This window comes from Coregonus lavaretus (assembly GCF_964263955.1).
Source record: "Coregonus lavaretus genome assembly, chromosome: 3".
Taxonomy (NCBI): Eukaryota; Metazoa; Chordata; class Actinopteri; order Salmoniformes; family Salmonidae; genus Coregonus; species Coregonus lavaretus.
The window spans coordinates 71521738-71536984 of record NC_139990.1 but is presented as its reverse complement, the minus strand read 5'-3'; the positions used below and the strand labels follow the sequence as shown (position 1 = coordinate 71536984).

The window sequence follows — 15247 nt, the reverse complement described above, 5'->3', positions numbered from 1 at the left end:
TCATACAGCATACTGTATTGTCACCTCAATCAGAACTAGTAAATAATGACAACTCTCTCTCTCTCCTGTCCAGTCGGTGAGCTCCCCTCTCCAGTCTCTTCAGCAGAGGACCTGGCTGATCCACTGGTCCCTTTTCGTCTTCTTTAACCACCCCAAAGGCAGAGACAACATCATTGAGCTCTTCCTGTATCAGCCCCAGTAAGTACTTTCAGCTCTGACACACTGGATTTCTTTATATTAAAACACTGTATGCTTATTTAGATCTGATGACTAACCCTCCTTAACATATTGACCTGTAGAAACTGCCACCTCTACAGTCGGGGGGGGGAGGGGGGGGGGGGGGGAGGGATTATCCCTAAAGAAGAGGCACAGTAGAGGGCTGGACCTCATCTGAACCTTGGGCCCCAGGGTTTGCTGCTGGCCCAGGAGAGACCCAAAAGTGGTTCAGCTGGCAGCAGCCTTGGTCAGGTCCTGCTACATGTGGAGAAACTAGACTCGTTTTTATTAGACTAACTTGATTTTGAAAAATAAGCCATTTACTCTTAATAACTTTGGGAAGGGGGCCGCTTCAAAATCCTACTCTGGGTATTTTTTAAGTGGTTTCAGTCCGTTTATTTTTGTGTGGTCTATTTACTGTCAAAGCTGCGAGTCAGTCCATGTGTATTGCAGATCGGAAACTCTGCACTACTTAAAATGTACACACCAACTATTATAATGCATCCCCCCTCCCCTCCCCCATTCTGATTGCCAGTTTGTGTAGTTGAACAGATGATTATAGTCTGAAAGTATGACATGCCACCACCACATAGCAGATAGGGATGTCTGGTTCTCTCTGAGTTTGACTTAGTTTTACATTTTATTGCAGATAATGAAGGAAAGGCTGCCCAATAATTAGTCATGAAAAGCTCACCCAAATATCTGTTTGGACAAACTTGAGGGAGTTTCGTGTGCATTGCAGTTTCACAGTCAAGAAACCACTTAATTCCACAGTGAGGCTTTGCCTCATTCCCTCACCCCTTGACCATTACTTCCTTTGGCCAAAGTTGGTGACCAGTGGCTAGGCCTTATTTTAATGTTTGACCTCTGTTACCCACACAGTCAGCTAAAATTGCACAAGGCCTTCCTTGTTTGTATTAATGAAAACCTGAGTTCAAGGGCACCCATGGTGAGAATATTGTCATGCAATGATGTAGGTGCAACGGGGGAAAATAATACTGTAGTAATGCTATCCAAGCACTCGAAGTCGGTTCAGAGTTTCACTTGCTTTACATTATTCTGTCATTCTCAGATGGGCAATGAAATTGGAACTTCTACCCCTCATCTTCACCCTCCTATCGTGTCTCTCTCCTAGTTACGCTCTCTCTCTTTTTCTCTCACTCACTCACTGGGTCGAAATTGTTTTGATTTTGAAACTAATTCTTGCTTCAATTCTTGTGAAGCATCCTCTGCAGCCAGTACAGCGACGTTGTTGCCTCAAACTCCAAAACGAGTAGGTTCCCTCAGTGGGGTCGGGTGAATGTTACATTTTTTTTTTTTTTCTCACAGCTAGTCCCAGATATGACTGCATGACTCGTGCAGGATTGCTTGCTATTGGAGACCCCCTGGAGAGAGAGTAGGTGTAAGTTAATCAGGAACTGAGCATGGAGTGTTGTGGTCTACCACTGAGTCAGACAACTACAAAGGGAGAGGAGAGGAGGCTTCTCTAACCGGGTTGATGATCGCTCACCGCCTAGCCTGCCTGCTCTCTGCTGTTTTTAGACCCCAACATCACAAGTGCCACAGGCCCCCTTGTCCCTTTTTAATTGTTTCAACTAATTAAACCGTTGTCAGCGGTGCTCCCTCTTTGCTCTGAACAACATTTGTTTCTCCGTCCTAATCTATCAGAGAGCTGAAGGGGCTGGACGTGGCAGGGAAACTCCACTTCCTCTTTTGAAATGTAATTTGGTCGGTGGAGGATTATTGAATGGGATGGATGGGGGGGGGGGTCAATGATAGCTGTTCAGATAAGGATGAAGAGAAGTTATACAATTAACTCAAGTCGAACACTCCTTTTGACAAGTAATGGGGTTGTATGTGTGCAAGTTGTTTTTTCACGGAAACGTGTTGGGAAAGGACTTGAAACACTATGCAGAGTAAGAATGTTGTCTGGGGTTCTAATCGGCTTGTAACAAGGCCCTCTCTCGTGCTCAGCCCTTAGCCAGTTGACCTGTGGCTGAAAAACAAGGCCCTGATGGATAGGGTTTCAGCTACTGGGCAGGTCCCCTTCTCAGTGATCTGTATCTGCTGCAAAAGGCCAAGGTTTCTTTTCCTCCTTCCCTCCGCTCATACAGGGGGTACTGAAAGGGAGTGTTTAACCTATGTCATGCAGAGAATGCGCTATTACGGACTTATCTGTTTGGTCGATAAGGTCAGCCATCCAAAATGCCATGGGCCTAATTGCTAAGTTACTTGCGTACAAAAATAGACCTTTATGCCCTTAAACCTATGCATACACCAACACAAAGTTGATCAACTTTGTATAAAGGGAAAGGGGGATACCTAGTCAGTTGTACAACTGAATGCATTCAACTGAAATGTGTCTTCCACATTTAACCCTGAATCAGAGAGGTGCGGGGGGCTGCCTTAATTGCCTTCACCTCCATAAATATCAACTCGCATCATGTGCCATTGCTTTTTTGCCATGTAGTTCCTCCAGTCCTTAAGACCCCTGATTATGTGTTCTGGTCGTGACCTTTTGTTTTGTCATTTCAGGTACCTCAACGCCATTCAGACCATGTGCCCACACATCCTGCGTTACCTAACCACAGCTGTCATCACAAACAAAGATGTTCGCAAGCGGCGGCAGGTCCTGAAAGATCTTGTCAAGGTCATACAGCAGGTAAAAAATTTCTCTAAGCACATTTCCTACAAAGTTTCTCACTGTCTGGACAGTAACATGTTAGCCAACCTTAGTTGTCAGACAGTGTAGGATTGGCCATTTTGAAACAAGATGGCACCAACTATTAAAGGCCAGAGAATCCACACATCTGTGAGGAATGTAAGGCCTTTGCTGATAAACTTGCTGCTCTTACAGAGTATACTTCTATCAGAGATCTGGTCCCGGCTAGAGAGGTCTTGAACCCATTACATTTGATAAATGGCAGCAAAAGGTCTGATTTGTAGTGTACCGATTTTCTTCCCCAACCCCAACATCGGTAGCTTCTTCAGAGATCAAATGGCTCTGAAATCTGAATAAGCGCCATCTCGGTGGCCTCTGTGTAATCACTAAAACATGTGCTCTTTGCGTGTTCCGTCTTCTGGATCTGGGTCTTCTTGGGTCTCTCCCCCCCCCCAGCATGGTTTGGAACTGTTTAGGTGACTTTTTGAATCTGCTTTTATTCACTGCTGGTTGCCATGGTTCTCCCACATTTACATATTTTTATGGGTTAGGGGGCATGCTGCCTTGCCTGTCGATAACCTGTGCTCTGTCCACTGCTGGAAAAATAAAGAGCTAGCCACGCAGGCATGTGCAAATTGTTAGAAATGTTATTTTCCATTTCCAGGAGTCCTACACCTACAAAGATCCCATCACAGAGTTTGTGGAGTGCCTGTATGTGAACTTTGACTTTGACAGCGCTCAGAAGAAACTGAGGGAATGTGAGTCGGTAAGTCCCAGCTGTCCCCCCCCCCCCACACACACACACCACCAGTCAATGTGCAATAGATTTTGAATAATTTGTCCTTTTCAGACCTCAGTTTAAAATTTGGTAATAGTCGTTCATTGTGTCCCGCTCTTTATATTCCTTGGTTTACAGAGGGATTTGGATTGGCCAACCAGCCCTCCCAATGTTCCCATGTAGCTAGCACAGAAGTAAACACCATTAGTGATCATGCAAGATTGGCCGACCTTTCACACTTTCTCACAGCCATGGACTTTTTACATGTTTTATATACATATATATATTTATTTTACATGGGTCCATACATATTGCCCGATGGTAGAATTGCATTCGGTCATTTGGGTGATACAGAAGAGCTCTGGGAAACCCAATGACTCATGGGTCTGGACAGATTTTTATGATGGCCTGTAATTGTCCATCAGCCTGGTAGTTAACAGTAAAAGCTTTATAAGCAAAGGTCTATGCAGAGATATTCAGACTCTCATTTAAGAGACGTGTGTCATAGACAGCCATTGGGATCATTTATTTCCATTTTGGTTTGTAATGGCTTGGTGTGTACTACCATTGAAGTAACTGTAGTGCATCAGCTAAAAATAAAGGCTGCACTTTACTTCCAGCGATGCCTTTGTCCAGCTAGGCTTAGTTCTCAGTAACAAAACAAGGTAATAAGAACAAGTAAGCTGTTCGTCAGATGTGTTGGCTCGCGGTGGACTGTGAAGATGACATTTTCAAAACGTACCAAAACGAATCTCTGGCCAACTCCAACCCACCATTTTGTGATAGGTCGAATTAAATGGTGGGAGTGTTACCGGTGGTTGCTGCTTCTAGCAGAACTTTAGTAGGTGGTGGACTTTGGTATGCAGAGATGAACTATCTGAACTCTCTGGTTTATGATCACACAAACAGTTTTCATAATGATTGTTAGCGATCTTCTTTCATGCTAACTGGTTATTTGCCACTATATATAGCTAGCTAGCAAATCCAGTTCATTTCTAAGAGTTAGCTTAACAAAACCAAACAAGTTACATTCCCCCTATCTGAACTATCTCTGGTTTATGATGACACAAACAGTTTTAATAATGATTGTTAGCGATCTTCTTTCATGCTAACTGGTTATTTGTATGGGTGGTCCTCTGTAGCTCAGCTGGTAGAGCACAGCGCTTGTAACGCCAAGGTAGTGGGTTCGATCCCCGGGACCACCCATACACAAAAAATGTATGCACGCATGACTGTAAGTTGCTTTGGATAAAAGCGTCTGCTAAATGGCATATTATTTATTATATTAGATATAGCTAGCAAGCAAATCCAGTTCATTTCTAAGAGTTAGCTTAACAAAACCAAACAAGTCTGGTTGATTTTGTTTATTGCAAGAAATGATTAGATACCATGTTGTAGAAAAGTTGGCTGGTTAGCTAGCTAGTAGTGCTGTCACACATCAACTCTCTCACCAACAGAATCTAACGCATAACACCAATCATTCACAGCGCCATCTACTGTATTGCAGTGTCCCAGACACACACTGAACTGGGAGTAGTTCTGTCAAATGTACGATTCAATTCAGAATCCTCGAGTTTAGATGGAAGACTAAAACACTCCGATTTAAATGCTGTAGAATAACACTAGTAATACAACATTGGTATTGATGAGAATTCATAGGTTTTTGAGTGTTGAGAAATGTCCCTGTGAACATATTTACAACTTGTGGTCAGATATTCATCATAATTGTGAGAAACTTAATCAGTCATTTAGGGTAAATTATGTGGCGCTTTGATTGAATATGCCCAGGAGATGGCTCATTTACTGAAGAGGGGCTGGACAGGTTCTGGAGACCCAATCACTGGACAGCAATCAGGTTTAGAGACAGAGCAGGTGTGCTAATTGGTGCAGTGCTCTGGGTATGTTCTCTGAAACCCAATCTCCCAGCCTCATTCTTTGCATACAAGGGTATAATTGAGATTTCCCAAATGATTTGATAATTTGGACCCGCAGAGAAATAAAAAGCTAAACTTTGGGCTATTTGGCCCCCTTTTCATCTTTGCTTCTTGACGATAAATGCTCTGAATGAAAAACATCTGGCCTGATCAAATGGCTCTTTCACAGAAGTAAATCATGTCAGCGGTTTACTGAAGGTCCCATTTCATCCTAATCTGTTTTTAAGATATAAAAAGCCTCTAGCTCCCCCAGTCCGCTTCTTAACGAATGAGGAACCTATAGCTAAACTCATTTGTACAGAGAATATTTTCTACTTTGATAGTTTTGCTCTGCCAAATCTGTGCTCTGACAGAAAGTACCCAAAGCACTGCCTTCCAAAAATGAGATATTTCCTGTGCAAATGCCTTGGCGGGGGGCCGCAGCAATCGCTAAATGACGTACTACCAACAATATTGTAACTGCATCCCATTTCAGCGAAGACCTGACACATGCCCTCAATCACCAAGCTCGTTGAACACTCGCACATTTTTAAAGAGCCCTCTAGGTTGGTCTCGACTTCCCTGCTTGGGGTGTTGTTTACAGAGACTCCATGTGGTTGGAGCAGATGCTGCTCCCTGTTACTCCTCAGGTTGGAGACCAGTTCTCCTCGAGGTGCGTTAGCAGCATTGCCTTGGGAGTAGTGTCCTGTCAGTCTTCTCAGTGCAGGCCCAGCACATGCCCTAACCTTTTCGCCTGTGAGTTCCAAATATCTCTAACGGTCGCCCCAGCGTGAGTTCTTTTTTTAATGCGCATGTCAGAATGCACTCACTGTTCCAAGATGTGATTGTTACGCAACAGGACAGTTACCCGCGCTGCCCTCAAACCAAGACACGCTGCCTGCTAATTATCTATAGGCTATGTTTCAACTTGTCAATTTTAAATTATTTTCTAACAGTTTGAGTTGAGGTGTGTTAGTTAATTCACAGAAGTAGCCCATTTCATTTTGTTGCAGACAATTTGTTTGTGGCTTTACTGAGCCTGACAAACTTCTCTCTTCAACGAGAGCCCAAGCACTTCCCCAGTATTTCCCCAGATCAAGTATGAAGACATTGTGCATCTCTAGTTACAACAGTCCTTGCACTAACTTTTTCCCCCTGGCACATTTTCTGGCTGGCGCCCGCATTGCCTTCATTGTTGTTTTCCTTACAGATGATAACTTTGGACGTGTGCGTTCCTATCAAAGTGCCTTATTTTCTGTATATCGTGAATGTCGTTTCTACTGTATCATACCGTATGTATGGAGCATAATGCATTTACTGTTTTTATTCACTTGTTTTCAAGTACTGGTGACAAATCATGCATTCCGATTATTGCATAGATTGTAATGTACACATATGATGTGTGTAAAATTACTTTTTTGAAGGTTGTACTGATAATGATAAGCTATTTGACAGCTATCTGTGGCGCCATGTTTGCTGACATCATACAATGCAATCTGGGTGTCACGTAAACGTCTGTCAGACCAAAGATGTTATTAACAAAACAAGGTGAAGAGATGGTTCACTCGACTGACTTATGGTCAGTCGAGTGAACTATTTGGGAACTATAGTTCCCAGTTGTCTTGAACGCTCGGAAGTAGGAGATTTCCAAGTTCCCAGTTGTTTTGAACGCGGCATCAGATTGTAACTATGGTACCTCAGGGTTGCCAGCTCAGATCCCCCTTTCCAGGGGGTTTATTTTTATTTAGTGTATAAACATCTGTGTTTGCCCCCCATTTATTGAGAAATCCCCACACAATACTTTCCCCCATTTCTACCCCCCATGGACAGACTGCCTGTCTGTTGAGGTGGGTGGCTGTGCAACAGTTGCGCTGCTGCACCTTAAGTGCATTAAGTGTGATGGGTCTGCAAACATTTTCACAAAATGGTGTCATTTGAAAGCAATAAAGGCAGGGGGGTTTTGCAGACGGAGACGCACGCCATGAAAAAGAACATCAGTCAAGGGTTAAAGGATATTTTGTGGAGTGATGGTTGAGAGGTAAAAATATATTCCTTTGTGGATGGGCCTTTGTCTTGATGAGCATGTGTAATGTATTGGTTTGGAGTCATTGAGGAGAGAACAAAGGGACTACATTACTCTGGGTGATACCCACCTATTTACTGATTGCTGTAATAGTCATAGCTGTATTATTTTCCAACTTCTCTGTCTTCACTGCAACCTTCACAACAGTGAGTGGCAATTGATTTGGAAGGTGAAGTGGGGAGTCCAGTCTTATTTGAATGCACCCCCTGTCATGGAAGTAAGCGCCTGTTATTTTTCTGCTTTCAGGGTTTTTGTCCCCCCCCCCAGCTGGAATCGCTGTCAGATGTTGGCGACTTTTGCATGTTGAAGAAAGTGGGGGAAAACACCTACCTTAAGTTTAGCTCATCAGATTGTGCATAAAAGGCCACTTCAAGCCCTTTCAAAACTTGTTTGAGGATCTTGGGCCGAATCCCAGATGACAGTGATTAGGGCACTTAGCTGTTCAAAGTTGATCATCCCTAGATAAGCATTGTCATAGCTGAAATGTGGTGTTGCCTGATAGCGCCATGTAATTGGGATTTCTTCAAGCAGAAATGGAGGGAGAAAACAGCTCTCTAAGCTTTAAGCCAACAAAAGTTGTGAGTTCTTGGAGTACATTTGAAGACCGAGGTCTGTGACGTGAACTAGGAGTCAAGACAGTTGGAACGCCGTAATAACCACAAAGGAATGTAAGCGTTTTGATGCAACGTTTGAGTGCAAAATGGGGCCATGAACACTTCAAGTACAACTGTCTAAGTGCTATTTTATGGCGGCGTAAACTTTTCAATTTAGCTGTAGCCCATCTGTCAGTGTAGCTAGAAAGCCCCTAGCCCATGTGTTCTAACGTTGGGCAGAGGGTGTTCTCGCCCCTATGGTGGCTGTAGAACCCCTGAGTGTGTGGTGGCGTGTAAATTGGTTGCTCCCGCTTGGCACAATTTACCCTGCACCACTGGGCACAGATGAACGGTGATAAGTCACAGTGGCTGGCTCCATTCTTGCCTCCCGTTTTCATGTGGAGGCAGCGGAATTCAAAGATTTGTGGTCGATTTTGGAGCACCCCGAGTGGCCTGGGATTACTTTTTGCAGATGGGGGTTTCTCCTTTTAAGGCTTTTGCCAAAGTAAATCGTTCGGTAACTTAAATGTGGCTAGAGCAAGACCCCCACCCCCCGTTTAGTCTTCATGTATTTAATTTATTTATTTAATTTGACAGTGAATTGGGTTTTCCCACAATTGAATCAGTGCTTCAATCCCAAATAAGGACTGCAAGGGGGAAACCTGTTACTGCTGTACTTTTATGGTTCTCCAGGGCCATTCAGTCAGAAAACCCAATCTTGATTGCAGTAATGAGTTTACGAAAAAGCTCAACTCTCATGAACTGCTTTACTTTCCTGAAACCCTGCGGTGGTCTTCTATAGAAATGCATACACGGATACAAATACTCACTATAATATTTGTATTACTGTTACTTAACTTTTATTTCCCTCCATCTCTTCCAGGTGCTTGTGAATGACTTCTTCCTGGTGGCTTGCCTGGAGGACTTCATTGAGAATGCCCGTCTTTTCATCTTTGAGACTTTCTGCAGGATCCACCAGTGCATCAGCATCAGGTGAGAGCAAGGGAGTGACGTAAAGCACCAGTTGGGGAACTGACAGGAAGGAAAGGCGCTGCAGGACTTAAGGATGGTGAACATTGCAAGAGATCAGTCTTTGCTACACCGCTGTTCGCCCTCACTGTCCAAATGCTAAGATGTGCACCATGCGCTACAGTGGCCAGCTCAGACTAGCTAAAGACGTACACAGGAAGGACATGACAATCTGTCACCAGCCAATGAGCTCGCTAAGCAGACCAGCTGCAGGAAGAGGGTGGATATGTGCAGTGATTACAGGAATGCCCCCCCACAGATAAGCATTTATTGCCCCCTTCCCCAGTCAAATAGACTCATATCTCCACATACACATTTTAGGGATTAGGCAATGGGAGCTTTAACTGCTTCCTGGTTGTTCTGCTCACTAAACTTTAAAGACCACCTGAGTGAGAGACCAAACCAGGGACAGGTTTCTCTCAGGGAGAGGTCAGGGTTTAGATGGGCTTTGATGGCTTTAGATTTTGCCAGCTGCTGCTGCAGGGGAGAGGGGAACAGCGTAGCTCCACCTCTGAGTCGTCCTGGGTCAGGGTGGCTGGGGTTCAGAGGGTTCTGAAGTTCTCCTTTTCCCTCCTCTTTCTTTCCCAAGCCTTGTTACATCCACTACAATACATTTACCTTGGATATTCACCAAAACCAATACATTTAGTCAATGCTAATTATGTTGAGCATTAGGGGGGAAAAAGGTAATGGTCCACAATTTAAGAAGGATTTGGCTGCCTCTTGTGCATCAATTCTAGAAAATAACAAATGTATAGCTATACAGATGTAGGCGCATCTAGTGCCCAGTCTACCATTAGACCTCATCTTACTGTGGACTTCGCTCACTCTAGTCTAATATAACAGGTGATATACTACTTTTTTTATTTTAACCTCACTGCTTTTACTGTACAGTGAACACCTGGACTTGTGGAAATGCATTTAGAAAGACATCATATTAACTGTAATGTAGTAAGGGAAAAAATGGTTATACTCAAACTTTGAATGGAATATTTGGAATATGCTGTCATGGACATTGAATGGAAAAGGTAAATTAATTATAACTTTTGACAGAGAAATTATTGCACTGCCTGTTATACAGAGCTGTGGAGGTCTGTAGTCAAGGTTGATCCATAGAACACGATAGGGCTCTGTCGAAATCTCCAGTTGCAGATGGTCTGGAATTGATTAGGAGTCCCGGCTCTTTTTTTTGGCAGACTTGCTGCAATTGGATACATTTACTTGTTAAAGACCACAAAGGTTAGTGGTAACAGTAGGAAGTTGAATTGTGATGTTTCAAATTTTTTCTCCTGTGTTTGTAGGTCTTTGTTAGCTGAGATTGTAAAGGAAAGGTACACATACAGCAGCGCTCGGCAGTGTCAGGGATTTCCGTGTTTATTTAAAGCCGTTGCGATGACATTGGACAGAACACGTCTATTTTTGACAGACGCTCAAATTCCATGTCATTAGTCTGCTACCCAGAAGCCCTCTGCATCCAAGCATGGACTCAAATGAATCTGATGCCTGTTTTTTAATGAGGACATTTTTACAGCTGTTGGCAATGAAGGTTTCACAGATATTTAGCTTGCTTTTTGCCCACGGCGTGGGACGAAAGTAGACCAGAAGTGCAGGTAATTGAGTTACTTTATGCAGAAAGGCTCATGTAAAAAAGGTGGTGGTGAAAATGTGACCCCACGATTTGAGCTTACACTCGTAATTGCATCCACTTATCTTTTTGTCTGGACTTGGGTATGTTATTTCAATTTTGTTTTCCTTTTTGTAGATTCACAAACGTAATATTACCATATTTGACATTCTTTGAATGTTGATAGGCAGTCATATTTCTAACCTTGACCTCAGATGGTACACTGTCCAGTGACTTTGTCAGTACGTACAGTGAGGGGAAAAAAGTATTTGATCCCCTGCTGATTTTGTACGTTTGCCCACTAACAAAGAAATGATCAGTCTATAATTTTAATGGTAGGTTTATTTGAACAGTGAGAGACAGAATAACAACAAAAAAATCCAGAAAAACACATGTCAAAAATGTTATAAATTTATTTGCATTTTAATGAGGGAAATAAGTATTTGACCTCCTCTCAATCAGAAAGATTTATGGCTCCCAGGTGTCTTTTATACAGGTAACGAGCTGAGATTAGGAGCACACTCTTAAAGGGAGTGCTCCTAATCTCAGTTTGTTACTTGTATAAAAGACACCTGTCCACAGAAGCAATCAATCAATCTGATTCCAAACTCTCCACCATGGCCAAGACCAAAGAGCTCTCCAAGGATGTCAGGGACAAGATTGTAGACCTACACAAGGCTGGAATGGGCTACAAGACCATCGCCAAGCAGCTTGGTGAGAAGGTGACAACAGTTGGTGCGATTATTTGCAAATGGAAGAAACACAAAAGAACTGTAAATCTCCCTCGGCCTGGGGCTCCATGCAAGATCTCACCTCGTGGAGATTCAATGATCATGAGAACGGTGAGGAATCAGCCCAGAACTACACAGGAGGATCTTGTCAATGATCTCAAGGCAGCTGGGACCATAGTCACCAAGAAAACAATTGGTAACACAGTACGCCATGAAGGACTGAAATCCTGCAGCGCCCGCAAGGTCCCCCTGCTCAAGAAAGCACATATACAGGGCCGTCTGAAGTTTGCCAATGAACATCTGAATGATTCAGAGGAGAACTGGGTGAAAGTGTTGTGGTCAGATGAGACAAATCGAGCTCTTTGGCATTAACTCAACTCGCCGTGTTTGGAGGAGGAGGAATGCTGCCTATGACCCCAAGAACACCATCCCCACCGTCAAACATGGAGGTGGAAACATTATGCTTTGGGGGTGTTTTTCTGCTAAGGGGACAGGACAACTTCACCGCATCAAAGGGACGATGGACGGGGCCATGTATTGTCAAATCTTGGGTGAGAACCTCCTTCCCTCAGCCAGGGCATTGAAAATGGGTCGTGGATGGGTATTCCAGCATGACAATGACCCAAAACACACGGCCAAGGCAACAAAGGAGTGGCTCAAGAAGAAGCACATTAAGGTCCTGGAGTGGCCTAGCCAGTCTCCAGACCTTAATCCCATAGAAAATCTGTGGAGGGAGCTGAAGGTTCGAGTTGACAAACGTCCGCCTCGAAACCTTAATGACTTAGAGAAGATCTGCAAAGAGGAGTGGAACAAAATCCCTCCTGAGATGTGTGCAAACCTGGTGGCCAACTACAAGAAACGTCTGACCTCTGTGATTGCCAACAAGGGTTTTACCACCAAGTACTAAGTCATGTTTTACAGAGGGGTCAAATACTTATTTCCCTCATTAAAATGCAAATCAATTTATAACATTTTTGACATGCGTTTTTCTGGATTTTGTTGTTGTTATTCTGTCTCTCACTTTTCAAATAAACCTACCATTAAAATTATAGACTGATCATTTCTTTGTCAGTGGGCAAACGTACAAAATCAGCAGGGGATCAAATACTTTTTTCCCCTCACTGTACATAAGACGGAGCCTGTCAGCCAACACTGAAATGTGGCACGTGGCAAGGTAGTTGGACAGGTAGTTGGACGTCTTTTCCCATCGCCAAATTTTCTTCCCAAACACTTAAGTTCTCTGATAGTTGGAATAGTGTTGTTGTGTACTTGGATGTAAAATGGAAGATCTTTCCACTTCACAATTGAGTCATTAGAAAGACCACACGGTCATTTTCGGTTTGTCTTGAAAAATCTATTTTACCCCAACAAGCCGAAAAATCGGGGGTTGTTCCAAATGGCTCAGAATCTCTTAATGCTATCATATGGTAGTGTTTAACAATGCATTCGTCTGAGGCTGACCACTTTAAGAAGGGGGCACTTCTATGGGAGTTTTCCCTCTCTAACACAGTTATCCTGCCCCCCACACGCCTGGCCTCTCTCCCCGAGTGTGAGGGTGGTTGAGAGACTCGCAGGAGTCCATCCCCCAGCCTGAAATCGAACGCTAAGGAGCCAGAGTAAGTAAGGGGTCGGAATTAAAGCAACCCCACCCCTCAAGGAACAGGGCTATGGCTGTGTAAAACAAAACCAGTCAGGAAGGCTGTCTAGTTGGCTTAAGGGCCAAGGGATATGTCAATAGTTGAGCTTGTAGGTCAACTCCCCCCATCCATCCCCTGGCCCCTCACTCTTTTCTTCCCCTTCCATTCATATCCCCTTCCCCATCTTCCGAAGTTCCAGGTTAAGGTAAAAGTTAAGACCTGGTCTACAAAGGAGATCAAGCAAAGTCCTTTGTAAAATATGATACATGAATGCTCTTCCCCAGGAAAGCATTGCCAGATTTCCCTTTATGAATTACATTAGAGTAGGTTGTTACCCCTGAAGTCATCCTGGGTGCAGGCAGGGGCACTGCACGTTACTGTGGTATGCTGGGGAGATCACATTCTGGAGGGTGTTAGGGCCGAGGTGAACTCCCTGTGAGGAAACGGGATCATGTTTGTTTTTGATCTCGGATCTGAGTCTGGATTGGCTGACGTGCCCTCCGCTTGATCGGATTGCCAAACAAACACTCTATCCGTACCCCTCTGCAGCAATCACAAATCTCTGGGGTTACAGTTTGAAACGGAACAGTTTGTTTGCCGTGGATCAGTTAATGAAATTGTAGCGAGCTTACTGAAGTGTCAGGACTAGAGTGTTCCGACACTGAAAATGGTTTATCCACCTACACCGTTTCTTGACAATATTTACTATTTTTTTTACTGTTTTGCTGAGCAAGGGATTGAAAAGTTGGATAACGCCTACTACCGTTAGACTTTGTTAAACACAGATTGTCTGATGTTTTAATGAATTGGCTTTGGCTGTGAAAAGAGCTGTAATTATCCATCAATGCCAAATTTTACGCTTCATGAACATTCGTTATAGACCTACACCACCAAGTGCTCTGCGCCAAGTCATTTTGCCCCAACTGTCGCGCCCCGTGGGTCTCCTTAGTGTTGATTGTGTCACTCCTGGATGGCAGACACATGTTAGCCATCACGACCTAAACTCACGTGAGCAGACAGCTGACAGTTTTCGTGCTCGTTAGGTCCTTCATAATGAGCCATAAGAGCAATTTCGTTTTCCACAGCATTTTGCCGTAATCGGCTGTCCGGCCTGAGGCATGTGGGGCAGAATTTAGTCATTTGGGTGTGAGTGACAGGTTGATCGGCCCCCTCTGTGTCCCCCTCCACTCCTCCAGCCCGTGGGGATTCAACGTTAATCAATCCATAACTAGTGTTTTTCTCTTGTGGTATCCACCTCCTCCATCACTTCTGTGGTGAAAGTGGTGATGGATCATCACGCTCTGTTACTTGGAATGCCCCGAGGCAGTGCCTCTTTATGCTGAGGTAATGCTGTTTATTATTTGTTGGGTTCTTTTTAATGCCCCTTCCAGACACTGATGTAATTTCAACCCCCTCCGTACGTGGTTTTGCTACGTTTTTCAAAAAAGACGACAAGCTGGGTCAAGAGAGTGGCGAGAATGTGTTTTTGCTGTCGGGGCCTTGAGGTAAGGCAAACATTATCCCAAATGAGGTTATTTCCAAATGGGCATTTACGAGGGAGAAAGTCTTAAAGAAGTCAGCGTTTGGGAAGTGACAGTTGAAATGGGCCTGCTGGTATTGGCGACTATTGTGGGCTGGGTCTGATCCCATAGCGTGTGAGGTGGTTTGGGGTGGCGAGGGTCTGGCTTACTCACAGGTCTGTCTCTCTCCGATCCCCGTGGGGGAGAAGAAACATGATTAATGTAGCAGGAAATTATAATTAGTGGGGTGCACTGTTTTCATACAGGCCTCATAACCCCATGGTCCCACACAAAAACACACACACTCTAGTATCTATGTTGGCGAACGAGTGTATTAATGAGGTTTGTTCAAAGTGGAGTGTATTTGAGGTGTGTGTGTTAGGTGACTGTGCTGTGGGATGAAAATGAACTAGCTGTACTACTTGCAGTGGTGGAAGAGGAGATGGGCATATTTATAGACC

General features: G+C 44.0%; 1 protein-coding gene across 1 annotated transcript in view; it reads left to right on the top strand.

Annotated features, from left to right (window-relative positions):
* The window catches only part of LOC311114026 (eukaryotic translation initiation factor 3 subunit E), a 42673-nt gene that overhangs the window by 23164 nt on the left and 4262 nt on the right, over positions 1 to 15247 (top strand). Inside the window, exons 7-10 of the mRNA XM_084157146.1 lie at positions 74 to 198; positions 2752 to 2878; positions 3543 to 3644; positions 9129 to 9238. Coding sequence (XP_084013272.1) covers positions 74 to 198; positions 2752 to 2878; positions 3543 to 3644; positions 9129 to 9238 — 464 coding nt within the window. The remainder of the gene's footprint in view (positions 1 to 73; positions 199 to 2751; positions 2879 to 3542; positions 3645 to 9128; positions 9239 to 15247) is intronic.